Source organism: Camponotus vicinus, unplaced genomic scaffold, assembly GCF_025532165.1.
Source record: "Camponotus vicinus isolate PSW18456_S1 unplaced genomic scaffold, iyCamVici1.0 SCAF_13, whole genome shotgun sequence".
NCBI classification, from domain to species: Eukaryota; Metazoa; Arthropoda; class Insecta; order Hymenoptera; family Formicidae; genus Camponotus; species Camponotus vicinus.
Genome location: NW_028141949.1, coordinates 7213915 through 7238127, shown reverse-complemented (window position 1 = coordinate 7238127; position 24213 = coordinate 7213915). Strand labels below are relative to the sequence as shown.

The 24213-nt window shown below is 26.5% G+C and overlaps 3 protein-coding genes and 1 long non-coding RNA gene across 8 annotated transcripts; 2 read left to right on the top strand and 2 right to left on the bottom strand.

The window, feature by feature from the left end:
• Window positions 1-3848: 3848 nt before the first annotated feature.
• On the bottom strand, window positions 3849-11134 carry LOC145964200 (uncharacterized). 2 transcript variants are annotated; one of them, XM_083086673.1, is made up of 5 exons: window positions 10728-11134; window positions 7354-10216; window positions 5852-6186; window positions 5604-5760; window positions 3849-4087 (listed from the first exon to the last, which is right to left on the bottom strand). In XM_083086673.1, exons 2-5 carry the CDS (start codon window positions 7472-7474, stop codon window positions 3885-3887), a joined length of 816 nt encoding a protein of 271 aa, XP_082942799.1. In that variant the 5' UTR covers window positions 7475-10216; window positions 10728-11134; the 3' UTR covers window positions 3849-3884. The 2 variants fall into 2 exon arrangements, with proteins under 2 accessions (XP_082942799.1, XP_082942800.1); XM_083086674.1 differs by having other exon boundaries at window positions 7354-9226.
• On the top strand, window positions 11025-12360 carry LOC145964202 (uncharacterized). Of its 2 annotated transcripts, XR_014436367.1 has the most exons (4): window positions 11027-11292; window positions 11398-11609; window positions 11716-11942; window positions 12071-12360. It is a non-coding gene; the product is annotated as an uncharacterized LOC145964202 (long non-coding RNA). The 2 variants fall into 2 exon arrangements; XR_014436366.1 differs by having other exon boundaries at window positions 11025-11292; window positions 11716-12360.
• A 2010-nt stretch (window positions 12361-14370) lies between these two features.
• On the top strand, window positions 14371-17537 carry LOC145964413 (venom acid phosphatase Acph-1-like). The gene is made up of 6 exons (XM_083087129.1): window positions 14371-14711; window positions 14931-15041; window positions 15537-15805; window positions 16093-16373; window positions 16468-16673; window positions 17061-17537. The coding sequence occupies exons 1-6, from the start codon at window positions 14604-14606 to the stop codon at window positions 17322-17324; spliced, it is 1239 nt and encodes a 412-aa protein (XP_082943255.1). The 5' UTR covers window positions 14371-14603; the 3' UTR covers window positions 17325-17537.
• LOC145964414 (venom acid phosphatase Acph-1) lies at window positions 17344-23148 on the bottom strand. 3 transcript variants are annotated; one of them, XM_083087130.1, is made up of 7 exons: window positions 22931-23148; window positions 21673-21707; window positions 20316-20420; window positions 19367-19632; window positions 18928-19084; window positions 18234-18563; window positions 17344-18099 (listed from the first exon to the last, which is right to left on the bottom strand). In XM_083087130.1, the coding sequence occupies exons 1-7, from the start codon at window positions 23055-23057 to the stop codon at window positions 17902-17904; spliced, it is 1218 nt and encodes a 405-aa protein (XP_082943256.1). In that variant the 5' UTR covers window positions 23058-23148; the 3' UTR covers window positions 17344-17901. The 3 variants fall into 3 exon arrangements, with proteins under 3 accessions (XP_082943256.1, XP_082943257.1, XP_082943258.1); XM_083087131.1 differs by having other exon boundaries at window positions 21673-21769; window positions 22931-23070; XM_083087132.1 differs by lacking the exons at window positions 21673-21707; window positions 22931-23148 and adding an exon at window positions 20559-20662.
• Window positions 23149-24213: the final 1065 nt, after the last annotated feature.

The following is a 24213-nucleotide window of genomic DNA, read 5'->3' as shown; positions in this document are numbered from 1 at the left end:
AATTTTTTTAAATGGAACATCCTATATATTTTTGTACATTCTTGTAGCTCATCTCGAGAGCTTTCCAAAACACTATAATTAAGTACATTTTCGTTAAGTACTTTTTGAGTTATGAGGCTTGAAATAATTTCTTAATTTTACATAAACCGTAAAATATCTTGTAAAATATTCATTTTTCGATTACCTTACCTTAATAGTTTTATGTACAAAATAATGAGAGGAATCAATTGGTGTAAAGAAAACACATAGTTGTTTCGAAGAAAAAATATGTAATTTGCAATTAACAATTCCATATTTTTTCTTAAAAACAACTATGTGTTTTCTTTACACCAATTGATTCCTCTCATTATTTTGTACATAAAAGTATTAAGGTAAGATAATCGAAAAATGAATATTTTACAAGATATTTTACGGTTTATGTAAAATTAAGAAATTATTTCAAGCATCATAACTCAAAAAGTACTTAACGGAAAGGTACTTAATTATAGTGTTTTGGAAAGCTCTCGAAATAAGCTACAAGAATGTACAAAAATATATAGGGTATTCCATTTAAAAAAATTGAAGTGACCTTCACGTGACCTTCAAATGACTCTTCAAGGTCAAACCAATGATACCATCTTATGGCCCCCTCGAAACCATACAACTTTTGTCTAAAACATTTTTCTCTATCTTGCTTATTTTTCGAGTTATTTGGCTGCCTAAGTTAAAATGGGTCACCCTGTATATATATATATATATATATATATATATATATATATATATATATATATATTTATCAATCAGATTCATCAAGCCCACTAAAAACTAATAAAAATTTAAATAGTATCCCTTTTCATATTTATTTTATTATTAAATATTTTATTATTAAAATTCTCTAAGATTTTCTCTAAAATTTTTATCTTTATTTTTCATATCGATCGTTAATCTTGAATACTCTTATATATTTAAGAACATAATTTTTACACTTTGACGATTAAATAACATTTAGTTATATACATATATATGTAAAAAACTAAATTTTATTTAATCGCCAAAGAATTCATTATAATAAGATAAATTTTATTTTAAAAAATTATGCAAAGAACTATTATAATCAAATTAAAATAAATTTTATTTAAAAAAATTCTAAATTAAATAATATTTTTTTACTTCTAAATTAAAATTCTATATAATTTGATTTTGCTTTAATAATAGAAGTAATAATATTATAATAATATTATTATTAGGATCTTTATTTATATCTTTACTTTGTTTTAGATTATCTCATCCGTGCTATGACGGACAATATGATCGCTGAGAAATGTGAATTCGGCAGATACTAAAATTTATTTATAACAGTGGTCATGAGACCGATGTTGTGAGTTTGTTACGAGTGTTTTCGGCGTGTATGAGCCGCATGTACCTGAATATTCCAGCGCAATTATTATGGAATTACAAGAGATTAATGAAGAATTTTAGGTGAGTATGTGTGCTACCAATAGTTGGAGCATTCAACGAAGAAACGTAATGCAAATTTAATTACTCGTATGAATTCTCGTAGCTGCTGTATTATCGAGGCATTGCACTAACTATCAAGCAAATCCCAGGTTATGATGTGTTTTGTCTTTTCGATATGTATTTGGATTTAATTGAAAATCTAATTTCATCCGACAACGAAATGATTTGCAATAAAAGACAGACATCAAATTTTCCAGCATAGAATATCCCGTCAGATTGCAAAAAGTCATGTACGATTTAATTAGTCATCAGCAATAGGTAGAAGTGTATAAGTAATAATGCATACATCGTGTTGACATCAGATGTGAGATAAAAGCATCGTATAAACATAAAACTTTAATTAAATTAGTTATATTTTCTTTATCATGGTACATCAGTCAAGTTATCTTTTGCAAAACATTTATTTTTTCCCATATTAATTCATTCAATTATCATATTAAACATTCATTTAGTATAATATATACATAAACTCGACGATTATTGAATTATAATTAAACGATCTAGTAAAAAGGTGAGTTATGGGAAACTGATAGAAAATCGTTTTTATAAATTTAAATCATTTTTTATATTTTCGTGTGTGTGTGTGTGTGTGTGTGTGTGTGTGTGTGTGTGTGTGTGTGTGTGTGTGTGTATGTATGTAAATATACATATATAAATATATGTGTTCATTTCGATTACATGAAGAAAGCGAAGTGTATTATATATTTATTATGTAGAAATATACACTTTAAAAAATTATGATTCGTTGTTTTTGTATTGATTTTTTATTAGATATTTGAGAATACATAATATATAATATTTTATAAAAATAAAGATAAATTAATAATTTAATTTATGTAACATTTTCTTTTTATTTTTTATATTTACACATCGCATAATTAATAAATAATTTTGAAGTCTGTCCTTGTATCGTTGGCAATTAATTTACAGCACTTCAAATAAAATATCCTTTATGCAAAGAAATATGTAGAAAGATAGGAATATAAGAAAGATTTTTACAAAATCCCTCATATTTCGATATGCAATAAAATTTAATGAATATTATATAGAAAATTCAAAAATATATTTTAATTCAATTATTGATTTCCGGAAAATGTTTGCGATTATGTTCATCGTCAGATATATATATATATATATATATATATATATATATATATATATTATACAAAATATTTATCGTTTTCGAAATATCAACGATATTTTCTATCAAGATGTTAAATAAAGGATCTTTTATCAAAAGATTAGGTCATAAAGGTGAGTCATAAAGAAGGCTGACTCGAGCAAATTTCTCCTTGAAAATTATATTTAATATAATTTACTATATTAATATATAATTTATTATATTTAATATAATTTATTATATATATACATACAAATGTAGGACCTCTCTGCACATATTAGTACTTCTTCAGTCAAATAAGGCCTTTTATCTCTTGCAGCATATTAAAAAACGTTTTAAGCTCTTTATTGCTACTTCCCAATAAACACATGATGGTATATTATACGTTTAAATCAAGTATTTACGGGAGGTCTAAATGTGATAGATTTAACGTATATCAATTGCGTATAATTTTAGTTGTGATGTCCGACTGATATACGTTGTCATAAACTATATTTATTCGTTTTTTAATGCTATTCTCAAACCAATTAAAATTGTATTTGATAAACTAATAAACTACGTTTTATGAAAACATAATTTTTACGAATTACGAGTACCTATATAAACGTATTACAATGACTATTTAAAATACGTATTGTAATGACTATTTAAAATACGTATTGCAATTACTATTTAAAATATGTATTGCAATGACTATTTAAAATACGTTATTTTTATTATACTTTTAAATGATTTTTGTTTTTAAATAAACGTATTATATATAATTATACAGGTTGTCCCATTTTAACTTACACAACAAAATATCTCGAAGATTAAGCTTCATCGAAGAAAATGTTTCAAACAAAAGTTGTAGGATTTAAAAATATCTATTTATTGATCTTATCACTTTGACCTTGGATAGGGTAATCAGTTTACATTAAAAAAATATGATTCCATTTAAAAATTTAAGATAATTTTGCCCTGACTTTGACAACTCTATCCAAGATCAAAGTAATAAAATCAATAAAAAGATATTTTAAAACATTATAACTTTTGTTTGAAACATTTTTGTCGATAAATCTTAGTTTCCGAAATATTGTGCTGGTAAGTTAAAATGGGACACTTTGTATAGCTACAATAATAATAAAAGTAATGAGATTTATGATGAGTGCAAAGAATATATGTCACTAAATATAAAATAAAATAATAACAAATTTCAATCGTAATTTTCTTTTATTTTTTAGAAGATATGTTACTTAATTAATAAAAAAATTAGTATTATTATAGACTAATTTACTTCAAAAACTTTATTGTTTATTATAATATAATAAGTAATTATAATATGAAAAAATATATAATATAAAATATATAATAAGAAAAAATTAGTTTCTTCTTTAATTTTTTTTGCGTTTGCATTATACACGTGGCGACTTTTGGCCAACTTTAGCCACGATTGTATAGCATCTTTAATGCATTGATCGGAAGCAGCATCTGCAAGAAATAAAAATTTTTATATATTAAAAATATACGTATTTTAAAAAGATTAATAAAGATTACACTTAAATAATATGTGTTTCTTGTAGGACTTTTCACACTAAAAAAGAATAAAAGAAAAGAATGCTTTTTAAAAAATTCCATCAATTTTTATAAACTCCGATTTAAATTTTTTATGTAATAACGCAAATTCATAATATATGTAATAACTATAAAAAATTTAAATATTCTTTTAGAATATATAAAAATAAATGTAATAATATAAAGCCCTTTTTATTGTTTACGTATACAAAATTTAAAATAATATATTATAAATAAAATTTAAAATAATATATTTTAAATTTTGTACAATTTATTGGGGCAATATTTAATGTCAAAAAAATGTGTGCGTGTGTGTACTATACATATACACTATTTTTTTGACATTAAATTGCCCCAATAAATTTTATAATTTTAAAATATATTATTTTAAATGTTGCATACATAAACAATAAAAAGGGCTTTATATTATCACATTTATTTTTCCATATTGTAAAAAATATTTACATTTTTTATAGTTATTACATATATTATTCATTAGCGTTATTACATAAAAAATACAAGTCGGAGTTTATAAAAATTGAAAGGTGATGAAATTTTTTTACAAACCATTTTTTTCAGTTTAAAAAGTCTTACAAGAAACATATTATTTGTTGAGAAATAAAAAGTTGATGAAAATTTGTTATTATAAGAGTGTGTGTGTGTGTGTGCGCGCGGGTGCGTGCGTGCGTGCGTGCGTGCGTGCGTGCGTGCGTGCGTGCGTGCGTATGTGTGTGTGTGTGTGTGTGTGTGTGTGTGTGTGTGTGTGTGTGTGTGTATGTGTATAATAAATCTATTCAATGGATTGGACATTGAAATAAGTTTATATAAGAACACTGTATTACAAACTATTTATCTCTTATAATATATTGTATTATTATATTATAAATCAATTATTATATAATGTAGGATTAAAAGTACGTTTGATGTACCGGCTCGCGTAGTCTTGCAAGATCATACGTCATCAATGATTGAAAAAGAAAAGCTTCTCACAAACTAAACTTTGTAGAATTAAAATATTAACAAAACTACATTCTTCAGTTAATTTCAGGTAGAGTTTACTTTAATAGAATTTTAATTTAAAGCTTTGTTACAAAGATATAAGATGGCAAAAATTGGGAACATGCAAAAAGTAATGACCTTTTCTTCGACATTTTCGCTGAGAAAAAATTATTTCCAAATTCGCTACAAAATTTGATAGTGTGCTCTATGTATGTTTTTTTCAGTTACACCCTGTATACATACATACATACATACATATATATACACACACATGTATATATATTATATTACAATTTTCTAAAGAGTTATTGTGATAAAAGAAATAAAGAATATAATAATTGATTTATAATAGATAAATAGAGATAAATAGTTTGTAAATAGTGTTATAATATGAACTTATTTCAATCCATTGAAAAGACTGCATTATATGTACCTGTAATAACTTCCCGTAATTTTGTGGTTTCGAAACTTCTTTTCTTTTGTCTTTTCCAGTTATTCGTCATTGCTAACTTGTTTGTGATTACAAATTTCAACATATTCATTACGCTGGCTCTTTGATCAGCACCTCCAATAGTGGAAAGACGTCCTTTCTATGAAAAATTATAATTGCACATTAATCAAGTTTAATTGTTTTAAAATTACAAAAGTAGACGTAATTTTTAGTAGAATTTTAAACCAAACCAGATAGGTATAAGCAGGTCCGGGTATTTCTCGGCCTCCATCTACTGTTTTTATAGATAACAGTTCTTTTAACTTTTTAAAATCATCGTTTTTCAATGGTAATTCAGGCAATCCATCCGGTTTTGATGTAGGATTTAAGGATATCATTATAGTTTGTAAAAGTCGATTTGTACAGACATTGTTCTGCTCACATAAAATTGTTATCTTCTCCATTCGCTCTATTACGTATTTTTGAAATTGTTGTTGTGACATTGTTGTTCTTGCACCTATTTCAAGTCTTGAAGATGTATGTCCATTAAATTCAACGTCGTTTTGCGTATTTTTTGATAACGAACCTATAAAACAATATCAGATTATAATAGGGAATAAATATTCTACTGAAATTTTTAGAAAGAAACATTTTATGTACAGTTGGTTTTACAAATCTTGATTTATAAGTTTATCTTGATATATCTGTCGTATTTATAATAGAATTATATTTAATAATGACTTATATTTAATAATGACTTAATATGCAATTGTATTCAAAGTATATGTGCGTAGATAACTTATATATAAATACTATACAAACTTATATATCTCTTAAATAATATATATATAAACTCTTAAATATATACACACACACACACACACACACACACACACACACACACATATATATATATATAAACTATATATATCTAACTCAATCTACATTAAATCGAAACTGATATACTTTACTACCAGTTTAATTTTTTTACATAAAAATAAAAAAATAAGATAGGATTAATTATTATAATTAATTATTATGATTCCTAATATTTACAATATCAATTTTTACATTTATTTAAATAATGATATTCTGATGTTTTCTACAAAAAATATCGATACAAAAAATTTTATTACACATTTAAGATTTACCTACACACATATACTTTGAATACAATTGCATATTAAGTTATCATCAAATATAATTCTATTGCAAAGTAATACGACAGTTCACAAGATAAACTGATAAATCAAGATTCGTAAAACCAACTGTACATAAAATAATGTTTCTTTCTAAAAATGCATGAATGCTGTACATTTTAGATTTAGCAGATAAAATGTGCTAATACATTTTTTTTTAATTAATTAATATAATATTTAATTAAACATTTTAATATATTAAGATGCAAGAAAAAAGACTCTAATAGACAAACCATAAATAATAAAGAACAGGCAAATAAAGAGCCGAGCGCGGTAAGTAGAGCGCAATAAATTGAGATATGTGAGTTAAAGCAGGTTTATTTCGTACGTTTCGGTCGTTAAATTTGGACCATCTTCAGCATCTGGTAAACAAAAAGTACAAAAAATATGAAAACGATGCAAGAATCGATGTAAGATACACATATTATAAAAGAGACGCATATAGAAAAAGGAGATATAAACGGTTACATACAGAATTTCCTTAGAATAAATTTATATAAATTAAAATAAAAATTGATTAAGTCTATATTTTTCTCCTTTACACTAATCCTTACCTGAAACTTTTAACACTCGGTGAACTTTGTATTTCATCCATGTAGCGTCATATGGTTCATTTTCCAATATCAGTGAATCAAAAACTTCTTGAGATCTAGTCTTTGGCCAATAGCATTTCATTCGATCATCTATTAGCCAAATCAATGGGACGACGGCACATCTTCTTTCTTTTTACCATTTAAAAACTCCACAAGGGCATATGTTTTTTTATTGTTTAGAGACATAATTCCTATAGATTTTTTGTAACTTAACCTATATAATCATATTTTACTTTTTTCGGCAATACTTGCTGTTCATAAGAAAGCACATTAAACAAATTTTCGATTATACACAAATACGATAAATGGCTTAAAAAAAGGTTTTCTTTATTTAAATACATTTTAATCAAATGCGATTTTAATGTAAAAATAATTCCTCATTGTAGATTCCGCACAATAACTGAAATAGAATTTTATTGATTTGCGAGAAAATTTTCCGCTTTTTTACATATACAAAGACTGTAACATAAAGCTGTATTTAACTCATATTCAAAAATTGTTCACTGTTTTATTTGATACTTTGAACTGTTATTAACAATATTAAACTAAATAGTATTTATATTAATTTATTACGAATATATAATAATAACAGTTTTAACAAATTATTACGCTACTTGATGAATAATAGAAAAAACCGCGAAACCTTCTTTAAAAGGTAATCGAAGGCATTTATAAGATATGTCATCAACAAAAAATGCAGTAGAAGTATTAATGTTAATACTTTTTACATAATAAATTCCCAGTTTAGATGAATGTATCGGATTTCGATATAAATTATCGACGTATTTAAATGTAGTTCTTATACATTTATATTTATTGTCAATGAAAATAATTTCTCTGATAACATATATTTGATTGCCTACTGCTACAGTATTATAGGGAAGTTTAACTGATATTTTCATATTTTTGTAAATTAATTTTCCACATGTGAAATGATTAATGATATTTGGATTAGGGAGAAAAAGTTGCTTAGGAAGGTAATTTGGAGTCACAGAAGATTTAATCTTAACATCAATATTCTCTTCTTCTGCAATTCGATTGCACACTTGTTGCAAAGATAATTTTTTAGAGTGAATTCTCTTTTTAGAGATTGAAGATAATTTTCGAAAGGAAAACAACTGTATCTTTCTAATGGACCGTATGTTTGTACGTCTGCACAAAGATGCAGTAATAAATGTACATTATACACGACGAAATCTTCACCATATATTTCAGCAGCTTTGAGAACAAACTTTTTAATAGCTTCTTCAGCTACATATATGTAAGCCTTGATCAAAGGTGCGCTAGATAAAATAGTAACTGCTACGTGAAATAGTAAAAAGTGTCGATATTTTACGTCGTCAAGAATATTGTAAAAAATTATTACGCCGCTATATAAAAGAATGAATTGAAACTCAGTTGCTTTAAACTTTTTTAAGTCTACTAAAACTCGAGGTTTTCGACAAAAATCAGACGTGACGAATTTACGTATTATTTGTATATTATAATCAATTGCTGCAAGATTATGTCGAGAAAGTTTACAGTGACGCCCTCCTTCTACCCAATACTTCACAAGCAAACGCTTCGTAACACCTAGATATATTAAATGCATAGGATCCAATACAAATTGCTTTACGAGATCTATATTTAAAGCAAGTAATGGCGATTTTCCTGTCACATGATCATTATTAGTCTCTTCACCTATGTAGTCGTGTTTTGTTCTCAAAATTACTGAATTACTTATTTTAATTGGAAAAAATTCGATTTTTTATTCTTTTAATAGTACACCTTTCGCATCCGTACATACTTGTATGCCCTTTGATCATCTTTAGCATGGCTCTTGCGGGCGCATCAGCTGCAAAACACTCAATTTCAACATAGAATATTTTCCCGTTGTATTGAAACCCGTTTTTTCGTAAAGAAATTATTTCTTTAATGAAAAGTTCTAGATATTTTTCAAGATTTTTTGGCTTTCCTTCGCCACAAAAACATGCAATCATAAATGGACATGAATCTACGATATCATCGCTACGAGCTAAAATTGGCCACAAATTAGTTCTACTACTCTTGAATATGGGTAAACCATCAATGTTTATAATTAAATTAATTATTGAAACTTCGCCCCTCAATCCGCCATTCTGTAATTTACGTGTCAAACATTTCTGAATACCGTAATAATACATTTCGCCATTATCAAAAAAAATAGTTTCCAATTTCCTAGGAGTACGTAATAGATTTCTGGCAGTACGCGGTAAAAATGGATAGGCTGGATTAATTAATTCTAAAATCATATTTAACGCTGCGTGTGTTAAATTATTATTGATAGCCTACGCAAATTATTTGTAAAATTGACTGAAATTACTACAAATGTATGTGTTATGAGACCGTTATCATTATGATTTTCATTATTCTCAGCACTAGAATTGTCACTGTCGTCAATGTATAATGTATATTCATCATTTATGTTATTAAAATTTAATTCTGTGAGCATTGATGTGGAAGGAGATTTATTAGTAGCATTTACTGTATCTACAGCGATTTCAACACTTTCATTATTCCCAATTGTATAGCATGTAGGTGAACATAAATTTTGTGTATTTGTAAAAGTTAAATTAGAATTATTTGTTTGCACGAAGACAATAATATGTTTTGCACTGCATTATTTATCTTTCGACGCAACTGTCGATTGCTCAGAAGCTTCGTATTCTCACACATTTTTAATTTTCATTTTAATTTTAATTTTAATGATTTATGTAACGGTGAATAACAATTATAAAATATTGAAAATAAGAGATCTGATATTTTTTAATGTAACATTTACGTCTCTAAACAATTTTTAAAATACCTATAATAAAACAAAATGTAATAGTAAATGTAATAAAAGAGCAGATATAAAATCTCTATTATTAATACAGAATTATATATATTGAGGCCATAAAAGCGCGATTATAAGCAAGACTGTTTAGGAAAAGCTATATAATACTATAGATAATATAGCTGTAAATAATACAAAATCAATTTACATATTATTTGTAAGCAACACAATAATTTTAAGATAAAGGAAAAAAAACTATTACATTAATCTTTTGCGAACTTGTAAATGTGTTTTAATGTTTAAAATTTAATCAAATATGGCACATGCGCATAATAAACATTTTAGTCTTTCTAACTAATAAATCTTCAAATTATTAAAAAAAATTAATTATAAAAAACTCTCTTATGTAATACAATGAAAACCTTAAAACCATTATAATTGTTAATATGAAATACTAATGTATAAACATTTTTACTGCAATTACACAAAGAATAAAAAAAAAGAAGAGAAACAAAATATAAAAATATAATAAAATTTTTACCTTTGAAAACGTTGTCGAAATTCAATTTTTGTAAGCCACACAGAATCGTCAATAAAAGAAATGATCAACAACACCATCAACGTACAAACACATTTGCGCGATAATTAATTAAAGTAAAATATTAAAATCCGACAAGATTTTAAGCTTTCGGACCAGGCGAGTATTAGCTTCGGAATAGGTAAGCAGTAGGGCGATTCTCTAACTGCGTAACGACGATGTCGTTATCGTTACTCTAGTGACGTTTGTCGTTTGCGCTAACGATAGTATAGCGACAAAGCTATTCTGTAACTCAGATGAGCGAAAAATATCGGTACATAATATGATTCTGACGTCGTTAACAGAACGACACGGAACGATTATACTCGCATAGACGTAACTCTTGCTGACGTATTCTCAGCCAATAAAATCACTGTTTTTCTTACAATTGTTTTGATAAGTTTAGGAACACAAAGAAGAATAAGTGAGGTTAAACGACAAAAAACGCAGTGTAAAATAATCTTGTATACTGTGTGATATATTACTTTGTTAATAATTTGTTTATTAATAATTTTGGTATTATGGCAGAGTAAGTATATAATATAATATCCAAAATATGTATAATATATTAAAAATATCGAAAAATATAATAATAGACTGTAAAGTAAACAAAGTGTATTCATAAATTTTTCAGGAAAACTTCTAAAAGTCGTCAAGGAAGAGCAAATCGACGACGAAGTTGAAGCTCTTATATCACATTTAGAGCAACATCCATATATGGCATCTGGAAAATTCAGTACAATGAATGCCAATGAAAATATGCAAGACAGTTGGGAAGCTTTAGCAGATTATTTAAATTCTCTGTCAACGGATGGAAAAAAGAAGGATGTAAGATCCTGGAAAAATGTAAGTAAATATAATACAAATGAATATTTTATATATAAATTGTAATAGATGTATAATATATGTTTAACATATATATAATTTATAACATATACATCTATAATCATAGCTGTCGACACTGTGAAGTGATGTAGCAACGGCGCGGCAGCAGCTCACCGCGGAGTCGAGAAAGCGTTTGTTTTAACAAAAGACGAATATTAACGTTCTTTGTTGCATATGCTGGCAATACTTCCAAACAAAACAAACGGAACATAAGACGTTTTAAAGATATCTTAAAGACCTGTTATAATACTATAAAAGACATCTTAATGACGTCTTTACAATTTATATTATATAGTATGTATAGTAATAAATTAATATTTTAATATATTTTGATATTAAAATTTATATATAATACTTACCGTTGAATATATATATATGTGTGTGTGTATGCACTTAAACCATAAATTTATTTTTCTTCACAGAAAATGAAACATATATACTTCAGAATACACTTACACACATTAAAATGCAATGATTATTCCAATAAGCTGTAATTGCATGTAAGCTATGCAATATATTTTATAAATCGTCAAAATATTTATCTTTTAATGCAATAATATATCTTATCAAACTGTAAAACAGTCATTATATGTATTAGAATGTGTATTCACCAGCATGTGAGTCAATGAGTAAAATTTGTACTGATATACACTTATGAGTATATCATTTTACTGTAATAACTCGATTAAATAAAGACGTTATTATTTCGTTACTATTATTATTTTAACAATAAAATTATGTGTCACATTAGTTTCAGGGGAAGGAAGATATTCATAAAATTATTAAATACTATAATCAAAATTCAAAATATGCATGTCAATATAACATGCACGTATATTATAGAGATAATTATTGTATACAGGGTGATTCTGAACAAACGTTTGTCTTTAAAATATCAAATTCTTGAATGAATTCTAAGACGATTTTTCCTCTTGCAAAATTTTGCCCGGAGCTTAGTTTTTAAACTATAAAAGAAAATAGTTAACTACTTACGGAACAAGTACAGGATGTTTTCGCATACACATCACTAAGTTGGGATGCCCATCGTCAGGAGCATACTTTATTAGACTCGCTGAATGAGATTAGAATGCGAATTCAACGGGAAGTAAGGAAAGGGAAATCTTATCATTTTATTATAGTAAATAATTGCGAAATTTAATAATATAGATAAAATATATATTTAATAATATATATTATATATTTATATGTAATATATTTTTAATAATATAGATAATAATAATATATATAAAATATTCAATTCTAATAAATTGACAAATTTGTTTAATAACACATTATAACATTTAATTATGATATTTAATAATAAATATTAATATATATTAACATATATTAATAACGTAAACTTAATAAATAAATTTGAACAAATATAGTAAAAAATATAATAAACAAATATAATAAAATGTATTTATAATGACAAATATTTTTGATCTTTAAATGTAATAAATTATAATAAATGTTCAATATAACCACCATCCTCTTCTAAACATAAAGCAATTTGCGCATGAAATTTTCTTTCACGCGACTTATCATGAGAGTGATCTCTTTCACGCGACTTATCAAGTGATCTCCGCACATGTGTTACGAATTCTATTTTTAAAAATTTCTACATTTTCCGGCAGTGTGATATATTTTATTTTTTAAGATGTTCCACATAAAAAAGTCCATAGGCATAAGATCCAAGGGCTGAGATCACTCTTCTGATAAAACAAGTGAGAGACATTTTCAGCAGGATTGCTCTATGTTTAGAAGAAAATAGTGATTATATCGAGTTTTTGTAATTTATTATATTTAAAAATCAAATATATTTTTCATTATAATTTATCCAAATTTGTTTATTAAATTTTATTTATGTTATTTGATCTATTATTATTTTATTTATTATTAGATAAATATTTTATTTATATTATTAAATTTCACAACTGTTCATTATAATAGAATGATAAAAACAGATTCCTTTTTCCTTATTCTCATTTTGATCTTATTCTGCGAGCCCAGTAAAGCATGCCCCTGAATGGGCAGATAGGCAACCCGACTTAATGATGTGTATGTTGCTGAAACACGCTGTACAAGAGGTAGGCAGGGACGGCGCGATATAGGCGATTACGGGGGGCACTCGCCGCGATCAGCTGATTGCTATACGCGATGACTGTAACAATCAGTGTGTGTATGTGTGTGTGTGCGTACATTTGACCATATTTTGAGTTAAATATATATAATAATAAAATGTTTATTAGTCGTATAATATTTTAGTTGTAAAATCAGGTGTGTATATATTATTCGTGCAACAATTTATTAACGTTTTATAGACTTAGATTATACCATTTATAGAATAGAATTTTGTAAACATTTATAAATGAGATTTTTCTCATAAATTATATACGTTTTCAATAAATGTTTCTTCGATTACATAAATATACGATTTTAAGAAATAAAATAGACGCAAATACATTCTAGAAATTAAACATTTCTTTTCGTATTCTTATATAATATTTTTCAACGCATAAAATCCGTTCTGTTTTATGCAAACGTAATAAAAACTGATATCATTATCGTATATTATACGATTGTATAAAAATCATAAAAATTAAAACGTTTATCTGATATATATGAATGTGGTATATATTTATACCACATTTATACTAACTTTACGTTTAATAAATGTTTAATATTCCATCATGTGTTTAGTGGGTTATTTCTTATCTTTATCTTGCATTCATTTTACGGTTTACATAAGCATGCTATTATTCGCAAGTTTATTTCGAACAAAGAAACATAAGATTATAGTTTGCACATTTTTAGTTTAGTTGTTTATATAAAGAAGATTTTATCACCGCATCGCTATCACGACATTTATCATTCTTGAATTGGAATTAACTATAAATCGAATGACATTACATTTTCACATCAGTGAAAGGTAGGTGATTAGGTATCAGTAACATGGTGTCGTTCTGCATTCTCGACAATTATTTGTCGATAGCTCTAGTCATCAGTTTAAACGCGATTTGGACTGCAAGTATACAGCCTGAATTAAAATTAATTAATGTGGTAAGATATTGTTGTTGACTTCTTTAATTTAAGATAAAATGACATTTAGCATTTTATATTAAAATAAAATATAAAATAAGATTAAAATTAAATAAAAATTATATAAGATATAAATATATAAAATTTAAACCTAACCAAATTCTCTTTTTTTCCGGATTATTTAACTTTCCGACCGCAAATAATTAATAATAATTATTTTCACTCAACTTTTGTACATAGGTGCTTAGACATGGCGATCGAACACCCAGTAATGACGGAGATGAATCGTTTCCGACTGATCCATACGTAAATGATTCATTTTTTCCGACAGGTGTCGGTCAATTGACCAATGTAAATAATGTAACTTTATTTTATTTCACTTTAATATTTTTTCTGAAAGAAAATGATATAGTAAAAAGAATGAATTAATGGAAATGTTATAAACCAATATCTATAATATTGAATATTTACATTTTGTGTGTATGTGATTTTCGATCTTCTAAAATCATACACACGTGCACAAAATTTTCATGCACAATATTTATTTTAAATTTTTTTGCTGAGAAATTATAAAGCTAATGCTTTCCGTTTTTTAAAAATAAAACTTTTTATGAAATGAATTTTTACCCAGCAAACACAGAATATTACGGCAACATTGCGGCAATGTTACAACATTGCAGCAATGTTGCTACAATATTCTGTGTTTGCTGGGTATCTATTTTAATGTAGAATGTATTAAATTGAAATTAAATTAAATTCGCTTCAATGTTAATTTGAAAATCAATTAATCCATTTTTAATAATTTAAAATCGATTAATCTATTCAATTATTTATGCATTTCTATAGAATGGCAAAAAACGTGAATATGAATTAGGACGAGCTTTGCGCAGCAGATATAAAGACTTTCTGGGTGATCTGTATCTACCAAAGCTTGTCGTGGGTCACAGTTCCGATTATGATCGAACAAAGATGTCCCTGCAGCTCGTTCTTACTGCTTTGTTTCCGCCTACGGATCATCGACAACGATGGAACACTGATTTAAACTGGCAACCAATTCCGGTGACATATATATCACGTATCGACGACAATTTTTACTCTGGTGAAGAATGTCCAAAGTAAGTTTGACTAATGTTATCAGACATAAGTCAAATGAAACCGTAAACAGAAATTTATTATTTAAATGGAAATATCTTTTTTTATCTATATATAACAGATGGTTTGATATATGTATTTCCGAAGAAATAAATAAAGATAAAATATAATATATAGAAAATTAATTTAAAAAAATATTCTAAGAAAACAACTTTAAATATTATAAATGTCAAGATAAAGAAATATTTTTTCAAACTCAAAGATTCATGTGAAAGAGAAATAGATTTATATCTAAGATGCGATTTTTCAGATTTCCCAAAGAGTACGATCGTATATTGCATTTGCCCGAAATAAAAAAGGAAATGTCCCGATTTAAGGACATAATGAGCAAATTAACGGAATTAACCGGTAAAAATATCGAGAAGCTTGAGGATTTGCACTATTTGCATCATACTTTCATAGCGGAGTCGTCCATGAATCTAACCCTTCCCGAATGGGTGCACGATTACTTTCCTGAACCACTGATCGATACATCTATACTCGTACATAATATTATCGGTTTTACTCCTTTAATGAGAAAGCTCTTAGCTGGTAAGATATGTCTAGAAAATTTTATCTTTATAACTTTATTTATAGATTTTTTTTACGCGATATATACTTGTAAGAGGATTCTTTTCTGCTTCAGGCCCGATGATTCGTACAATATTCAACAATATGATAACTGAGAAAAATCCAAATCAATCGAATACAAAGCTTTATTTGTATAGTGGTCACGAATCTAACATCGCGGCGATATTACGCGCATTTAAATTGTATAAACCTCATATACCTGAATACTCTAGTGCGGTTATTTTAGAATTATTGGAGCAAAACAAGCAGTATTACGTGAAAGTGAGTATGTTATCAAACATAATATTTCTTTATTTCTCTGCTTAATTACGCGTCAATATTAATTCAATCTATGATTTCTCGAGATATATAGAATATCTTGAAATCGATGAATATATCATATCTTTTGCGATGTAAACTTCCATCAATTCATTAAAATTAATATTATTTCTCTTATTTATTATTATTATAATTTTTAATTTATCAATCCTTGTTTTCTGTAAAATTTTTAATTAATTTTTTAATAAGAATATTAAATAATCAAAGAGAGATGACTGTGTCAATTATTAAATTATCCATTAATATATGAAGATATAAATTTAATTATTCATGTCGCGTTTGTTTTATTAACAATAAGTATTATTTTATAATTTTATAAATCTTTTATAGTTTCTATATTATCGAGGCATTCCGCCGGTCTTTGACGAGCTTCAGATCCCAGGTTGTGAAATGCTCTGTCCTTTTGACAAGTTCTCGTATCTAATTCACGATTTGATTCCGTCTGACGAAGATATGATTTGCGACAAGAGACAGACTTCGAATTATGCTAACGCGGAATATCCTATCACGTTGGAGTATGAAACATACAATTTAATAAAGAAACATCAATTTAATGAAAAAAACGAAATGGCAATAACGCATAATGCTAATTAAATGTTGTACATCCATAAAATATTTTAAATCCATAATTTTTATTTAAATTTAATAAAAAATTATATTGTTACATTTCTGACAGAATATACGTGAATAATTGAGTGTAATAATTCAGTTATACTCCATATGGAGAAATTATTACAAATGTTACTTTTTACGAAAATAATTATCTTTATTTATTTATTTTACTGTTACATTATTTAAATGTATCATTTGAATGTCAGTGAATCATTTTTAATCGACTCTGCAACATTAAGCGATTCAATAAGAACATAATAAAGAAATTTGTTTTGCTAATTATGATTTTAATAAGTTGTAGATCAAGATTAGTTCTCTTATTATTTATTAAAACAAAACACTTAATTCTTTTTGTAATTTTACTCACTTTTGATAAACTAGTTTCTTTATATCAATGAAAATAATGTGTTGTAAAGAAAAGCAATTTAATAATGCAATTAATATATTATACTTTTATATCTTTCACTCATTTTCTAAACTTCATTATTCATGCGTATAAAAATATGTAATCTGTAATTTCTATTTAATCTATATAACATTATCTATATAATTTTTTTTATTAATTTTGTATTAATTTTTCAGCAAAAAGTTCTAGCAGTTCTTTTTTGGTTATATTGTCCCATAAGCAATTCGTCTCCTCGTCTGAAGGTATTATTTCACGAACGAGATTTAAATAAGTTTTCAAAGAGCATATTTCGTCGCAATCTGCCAGCTTGATAGTCATCAATTTTTCTGTGGAACCGGTCCATAGAATAAGCTTTGAACAAAAAAATACACGTTAACAGAATAACATAATTTCCAATTTAAAATATAAATTAATTTTTAATTATATATTAATTTAATTTGTTTTAATTGTGCGCGAATTAATTGCAGATTTGCAAATATAATTACCCTGATATAAAGATTGTTTTCCTTATCCCGCAACTTCTCGAATATAAACATTGATCCGTAATCTGGTAATCTCGGCTCGCTGATATTATGTGCTCTGGCGAATGCCGCGAGATTTACTTCGTGGCCGCTATATACGTACATTTTGCGCGGATTCGTACTCTCGTTCTTTAAATTCATATTTTCAAGGAATTTTTTAATCAACATACCACCGTTCAATCGTTTTAACTGAGTCGTATACGAACGGATCTCGTACTCTAGCACGATTATATCTTGCATCTTTCGGTACACTTCATCAGTGCACCATTCTGGTAAAGTTAAATTCATAGTTTTCTGAAAGTATATTATTATCAAATACAGGAAAGTATATTATTATTATTAAATATTTACAGAAGTTGAAAATGCTCGATAAATAAATATATAAATTATATAAATTATGTAAATTATATAAATTATATAAATTATATAAATTATATAAATAATTAAATATATAAATTTATATTTAAATAAATTTAATTTAAATAATTGTTGATAATTTAATCGTTTTAATTATAAAAAGAAAGACAGAGAAAAAGAGAAATAAAGTTTTCCAAAAAAGGGTAAATTGATGTGCTTATTAATATAAATTGATAATGTAAACATGTGAAATATTTTTTGTATAAAGCAATATATATTCATCTAAAAAAATTCAGCTTACTTGAGCTGTTAGCAGATTGTAAACTTCATAAACGGGCAGCGGTTCTTCGATGACTAATCCCGTTTTTTCGCTTAAAAATTTAAAAAAATCTTTGTAAACTGCGATTTTATCGCGGACTTCTTTTATTTTTTTTACTTCTGCTAAAGCTGTCGTATATCTAAAAAAGAATATTATAATTACAAAAAATGATTCCTAGGAAAGTCCAGATTATTTAACATTATGTTTGTAAATTGAAATTTACAACTATTTAAAAAAATGTATTTATTAATAAATACTTCTTATGTAAAATATTTCCGAATATTAAAATATTAATTTAGGCAAGATATTTTTCAATTCTCAGCAATGCATGCGATTCAAAAATTTATAACGAAAAATTGAAGAAATTTGATGAAATGCTATTTTTAATAAATAAAATTTGTGATAAAGGTTTGTTACTAACATTGAACAACCTTCAGCCTTTAATAACATATCCACTCTTTTAGGCACGTAGTGTGTAGGAATGGCAAGCCATGGTAAATCCGAATTCCACATTTGTCTCGTATCAGGAGGATACAGTCCTGCTAACATCAATTGCAGAGACATTTTTGTGCGATCGGCTTCCGTGCTAACAGCGTAAATATCATGTGGACGATAGAGCGAGTCCAAGAAATGACTGTAACGTTGTCTCAACATTGTACCGATTCGATATTCCGTCAATTTTCCTTGCTAAAAAATTTCAGCATTAGTATATTTATTTTTTATATTTAATCGACAATCTATCAAATTCTTACAGTCGCTCAGTAATATCTGTGATTAGAAACAACTCAACAATATACAGAAGTAAAGAAGAGCATTTTTTATATTGAATATATTTATAAAATAATATTAATAATAAAGATATAAAAATATTAATTTATGAGATAATCGTAAATAAGAGAGGCAAATCTTAATTTTCACTATAATAATATTTAATTGATTGTCTGCGAATCAAAATTTTATATTCGTGTTAATATAATATTATATAGACATAAAATTTTTCAAAATTTTTAATACGTATGACAAAAAGAGAGAAGGAAATAAATTAATTTTCAAATGTAAGTAAATTTCGCAAAATTAATTGTATGAATTGAATAATTGATAATCATAATCAAAAAATATATAAATAATACATACATATTAAAAATATATAAATAATACATATACATATGCACAGATTTCTTGCTCCAAATAAATAAAGATAATAGATTTAAAAAGCAAAATCTAAACGTAAACAAATAATAATATATCATAAAAAATATATATGTGACATAATAATATTATAGAATACGCACGTTTGCTTTTTTAAAATTAATGCTGTTTAAACGTGAATAAATGTGATATTATATATTATTAATGTACACGTTACTTACGTTGGTTAATTGGCCCATACCCCATGGTTCATAAGCTGATTTATTATATGGATCTTTAGGATACGTTTCTTTAAATAACGGCGTCCGTTCTCCATGTCTCATCAACTGAATACGCAATTTATTTCGATTATTTGATGTTGTATCATATTACTATCACTTACATAATATATATAAAAAATAGTATATTTTATATTAAATGGTTATTTAAATAAAAGATAGAGCAATAATTATCTTTAAACTAACAAACTAATAGAAGAAACTTCTCTCATTTTATTATTTCTTCATTATTACTTTTTTACTCTCGTTTCTGATTTAATTTATTTGATTCCTTGCATCAGAATTTTATACATTGTATGTTATTTCACAAATAGGCGCGCGCGCGCGCACGTGTGTGTGTGTGTGTGTGTGTGTGTCTATATATATATATATATATATTAGGTTGGCCAATAAGTCCGTGCGGTTTTTTTACATGTAAATGATGGATAATTTTTACATAGAAGGCAATACCTTTAATCAATAATGTATTGGCCCTTTTGATCTACTATCTTTTGCCATCTTTCAGGCAGCTTCATAATTCCTCGCTCGTAGAACTTTTTGTCGTTTTCGTCGAAAAACTGTTTTAAGTGCCGTTTGATGTCTCCTTCGGAAGTAAAGCGCCGTCCATTCAAGGAATTTTGTAGGGAGCGAAACAGGTGATAGTCCGAAGGAGCAAGGTCTGGAGAATATGGAGGATGCGATAGGATATCCCAGCCCAGCTCCAATAATTTTTGCCATTTTTTTTTTCCGGAACGAAATTTTGCAAACCATTTCTGGCACACATGTTCTTTCACAACATCCTTACCATATACCACACATATCTTTTTAGATGTTTGTGCCGCGTTTTTGCCTTTGTTAAAATAAAACAACATAATATGGCGAAAATGCTCGTTTTTGTTATCCATTTTTCGAATTATGTTAAACACATAAAACACAACTGATCTTTATGTTTTTTTTTAAATGCACGTTGAAATATCACCTATCGAACGAAATGCGCGCTTTCACGATTTGAATTGAATATAATTGCTTTTCAGAACATTAGAGCCATCTATCGGCAAAAACCGCACGGACTTATTGGCCAACCCAATATATTATAGATATATATATATATATATATATATATATATATATATATATATATATATATCTATATATATTATTATATATTTTATATATATATATGAAATAGTATAGATACTTTAATTTTATAAAATATAATTATCACAGACTTTTATAAAGATACTAATATCATGTACTACTATCATGTGTATTAAAATTATGTACTAATAATTCATACATATAAATCTTTACGTTTACTTACCACTTGGACCAACTCCAATTGAAGCACAGGTTGCTCTAAGGAAACAAATACTTTTAGCAACAGCACAAATGTCTGCAGAAGCACGCGATGCATGTTTCTAGAATAAAGTGATCTCTAAATACGTGGTTCGGATTATGAAAGGAGAGAGCGCTTATCGAGATCGGGAGTTGTGTAAGACTGTATATGCTAATGACATTGAGAAATACACATGTATTTATAAATATTATAAGATATTCTCTCGTTATCTGTCTTAATCGAGAGTTCGATATCCGGATGAGAATTTCGTGAAAAAACGCTACACGAATTATTCGCCTTGATACATACACATTTTTCTATGATAATAATGGATAATATTTTTAATAAGAGATGTGTGTATGTGTATATTATAATAAAACGTATTAATATATATTTAATCAGAATGATAATGTTAGAGATTAGAGACTGATCAGATCGATCAATTGAATTTATAACGGCTTTGAATTCAGCAAATTATTTTGATAATTATAAATTTAAATTGTTTTATTATATTTTGTCTTCCAATTATTTTATTGAGAGTAGATTTTGAAATTTAAATTTAATTTATATTTACAATTAATTTATATTTAAAAATATTATGTCAATGACTGGTAAGAATATTTTGAGACTTAATTTTTTAATACCACAAAAGCAAATATTATCTAAATGTTATAATATTAAACTAATATCTGAACTACTCATACATTAATTAAATTCTTTTCTGCATTTTGTTGCAGCTAAAATCATACAAAGAAGATTGATTTATGTGTGTTATAACAGTAAGTCAGCGATTAACAAGATTCTGAACTAATGCTATTTTATTAATCGTTATTTTTAGTTTAAACAGAAAATTTTAAACTTTATATATCAATCATATTTATATAATAATTCAATATTATTTCTTTTAAATCTTTTGTTTTTTCCAAGAAAAGTTATTCATGAATACACGCTTTACTATTATTGTAGTTATATAATAGTAAAGTATAATTATGCTAGTATTATTCTGCAATTTGTGTAATATATATTTTAAGACTTGGCAAATTTCAGCGAACATAATGAACAAATATAGCTACTATTGAGTTAAATGTCATAATACAAAGTTCTTAAAGAGATTTATGTATAATAAAAAATAATAATAATCTATCGCATAATGATAATCCATCGCATAATGATCGATAAGCTCTCGACAGTCCTTTGCATAATTCAATATGACCTACAAAATCATGTTTTTACATTTACATACTTTCATCGCAAATCGGATTGACGTCTTTTTCCATGCAATATTGCGCAATCGTGATCGACAATGCGGCATAGCAAAGGAGTAATAGGAGCGCCGAACGATGACGGGACAGATCATAATCTTGCGTCATTATCGTGTATATGTGAAAAGTCTGAATTGTACAGTCACTCTATCGCATAGATGTTAACGCGTTCGCATCGGGAAGCACACTGATCGAATCCTTTAGTTTAGCTCGGACTTAAATACCGCAGTCGCGTGCGGCATAGATTATACAGGAGTTATGTAAAAAGAAATTTGCATAAAACGTTAAATCACATAGTCAGTCTAAGCGCCCGCTGCTTTTATTTCTATAATTTTTTTCTTTTTTAAAAGAGAAAAAAACGAATGTCAACATCACATATTTCCAAACGATCACATTCAAATACAAAACCATGTCCAATGTTGTTTGATTTCATCAAACAAGATTTTTTTCATAAGTATTTGGTGTTATTATTCCTTGTAAATATAATTAATATTTATCACAGTATTTATATTTGTAGTTTCTACCTTGAAGTAGTATACTTTCAACTAGGGACATTAGCTTCCAATGAAGGCTAAATAATTAATAATAAGAATTTTAAGATTTATTATATATATATTTATATGTGTGTTATATTTTGCAATTCAAATTAAATACAGTCAATAAAATGAACATCTATAATCTCTTTAATAATCGTATATTTGTACATTTTAAATCTTGTGAATTTTCGTTATGTTAATTAATTTTTTATTATATTAATTAATTTTTCTACATGTATTGCATATACAGGATTATCTGTTGCCAAAAAAGAGCTCTTGTAGCTTACCTCGAGAGCTTTTCAAAACATAAATATATAATAATAAAGTATTTTTTCATCAAGTACTTTTCGAATTACGAGGCTTGAAATAATCTCGTAATTTTACATAAATCATAAAATATCTAATAAAATATTCAATTTTCGATTATCTTACCTTAATACTTTTATGTACAAAATAATGAGAGGAATCAATTGGCGTAAAGAAAACCCATACAGCACAGAACATTGCAGTAATATTGCAGCAATATTGCAATGTTGCTGCAATGTTACAACAATATTAATAATATTGCTGCAATATTCTGTGCTGTATGGGAACACATAATTGTTTCGAAAAAAAAATATGTAATTGTTAAAATTGCAAATTACATATTTTTTTCTTCGCTTTTTTTGGGAAGAGATTGCCCTGACACCCTGTATATTTCAATAATATTTTCTAGAAAATCTATATCA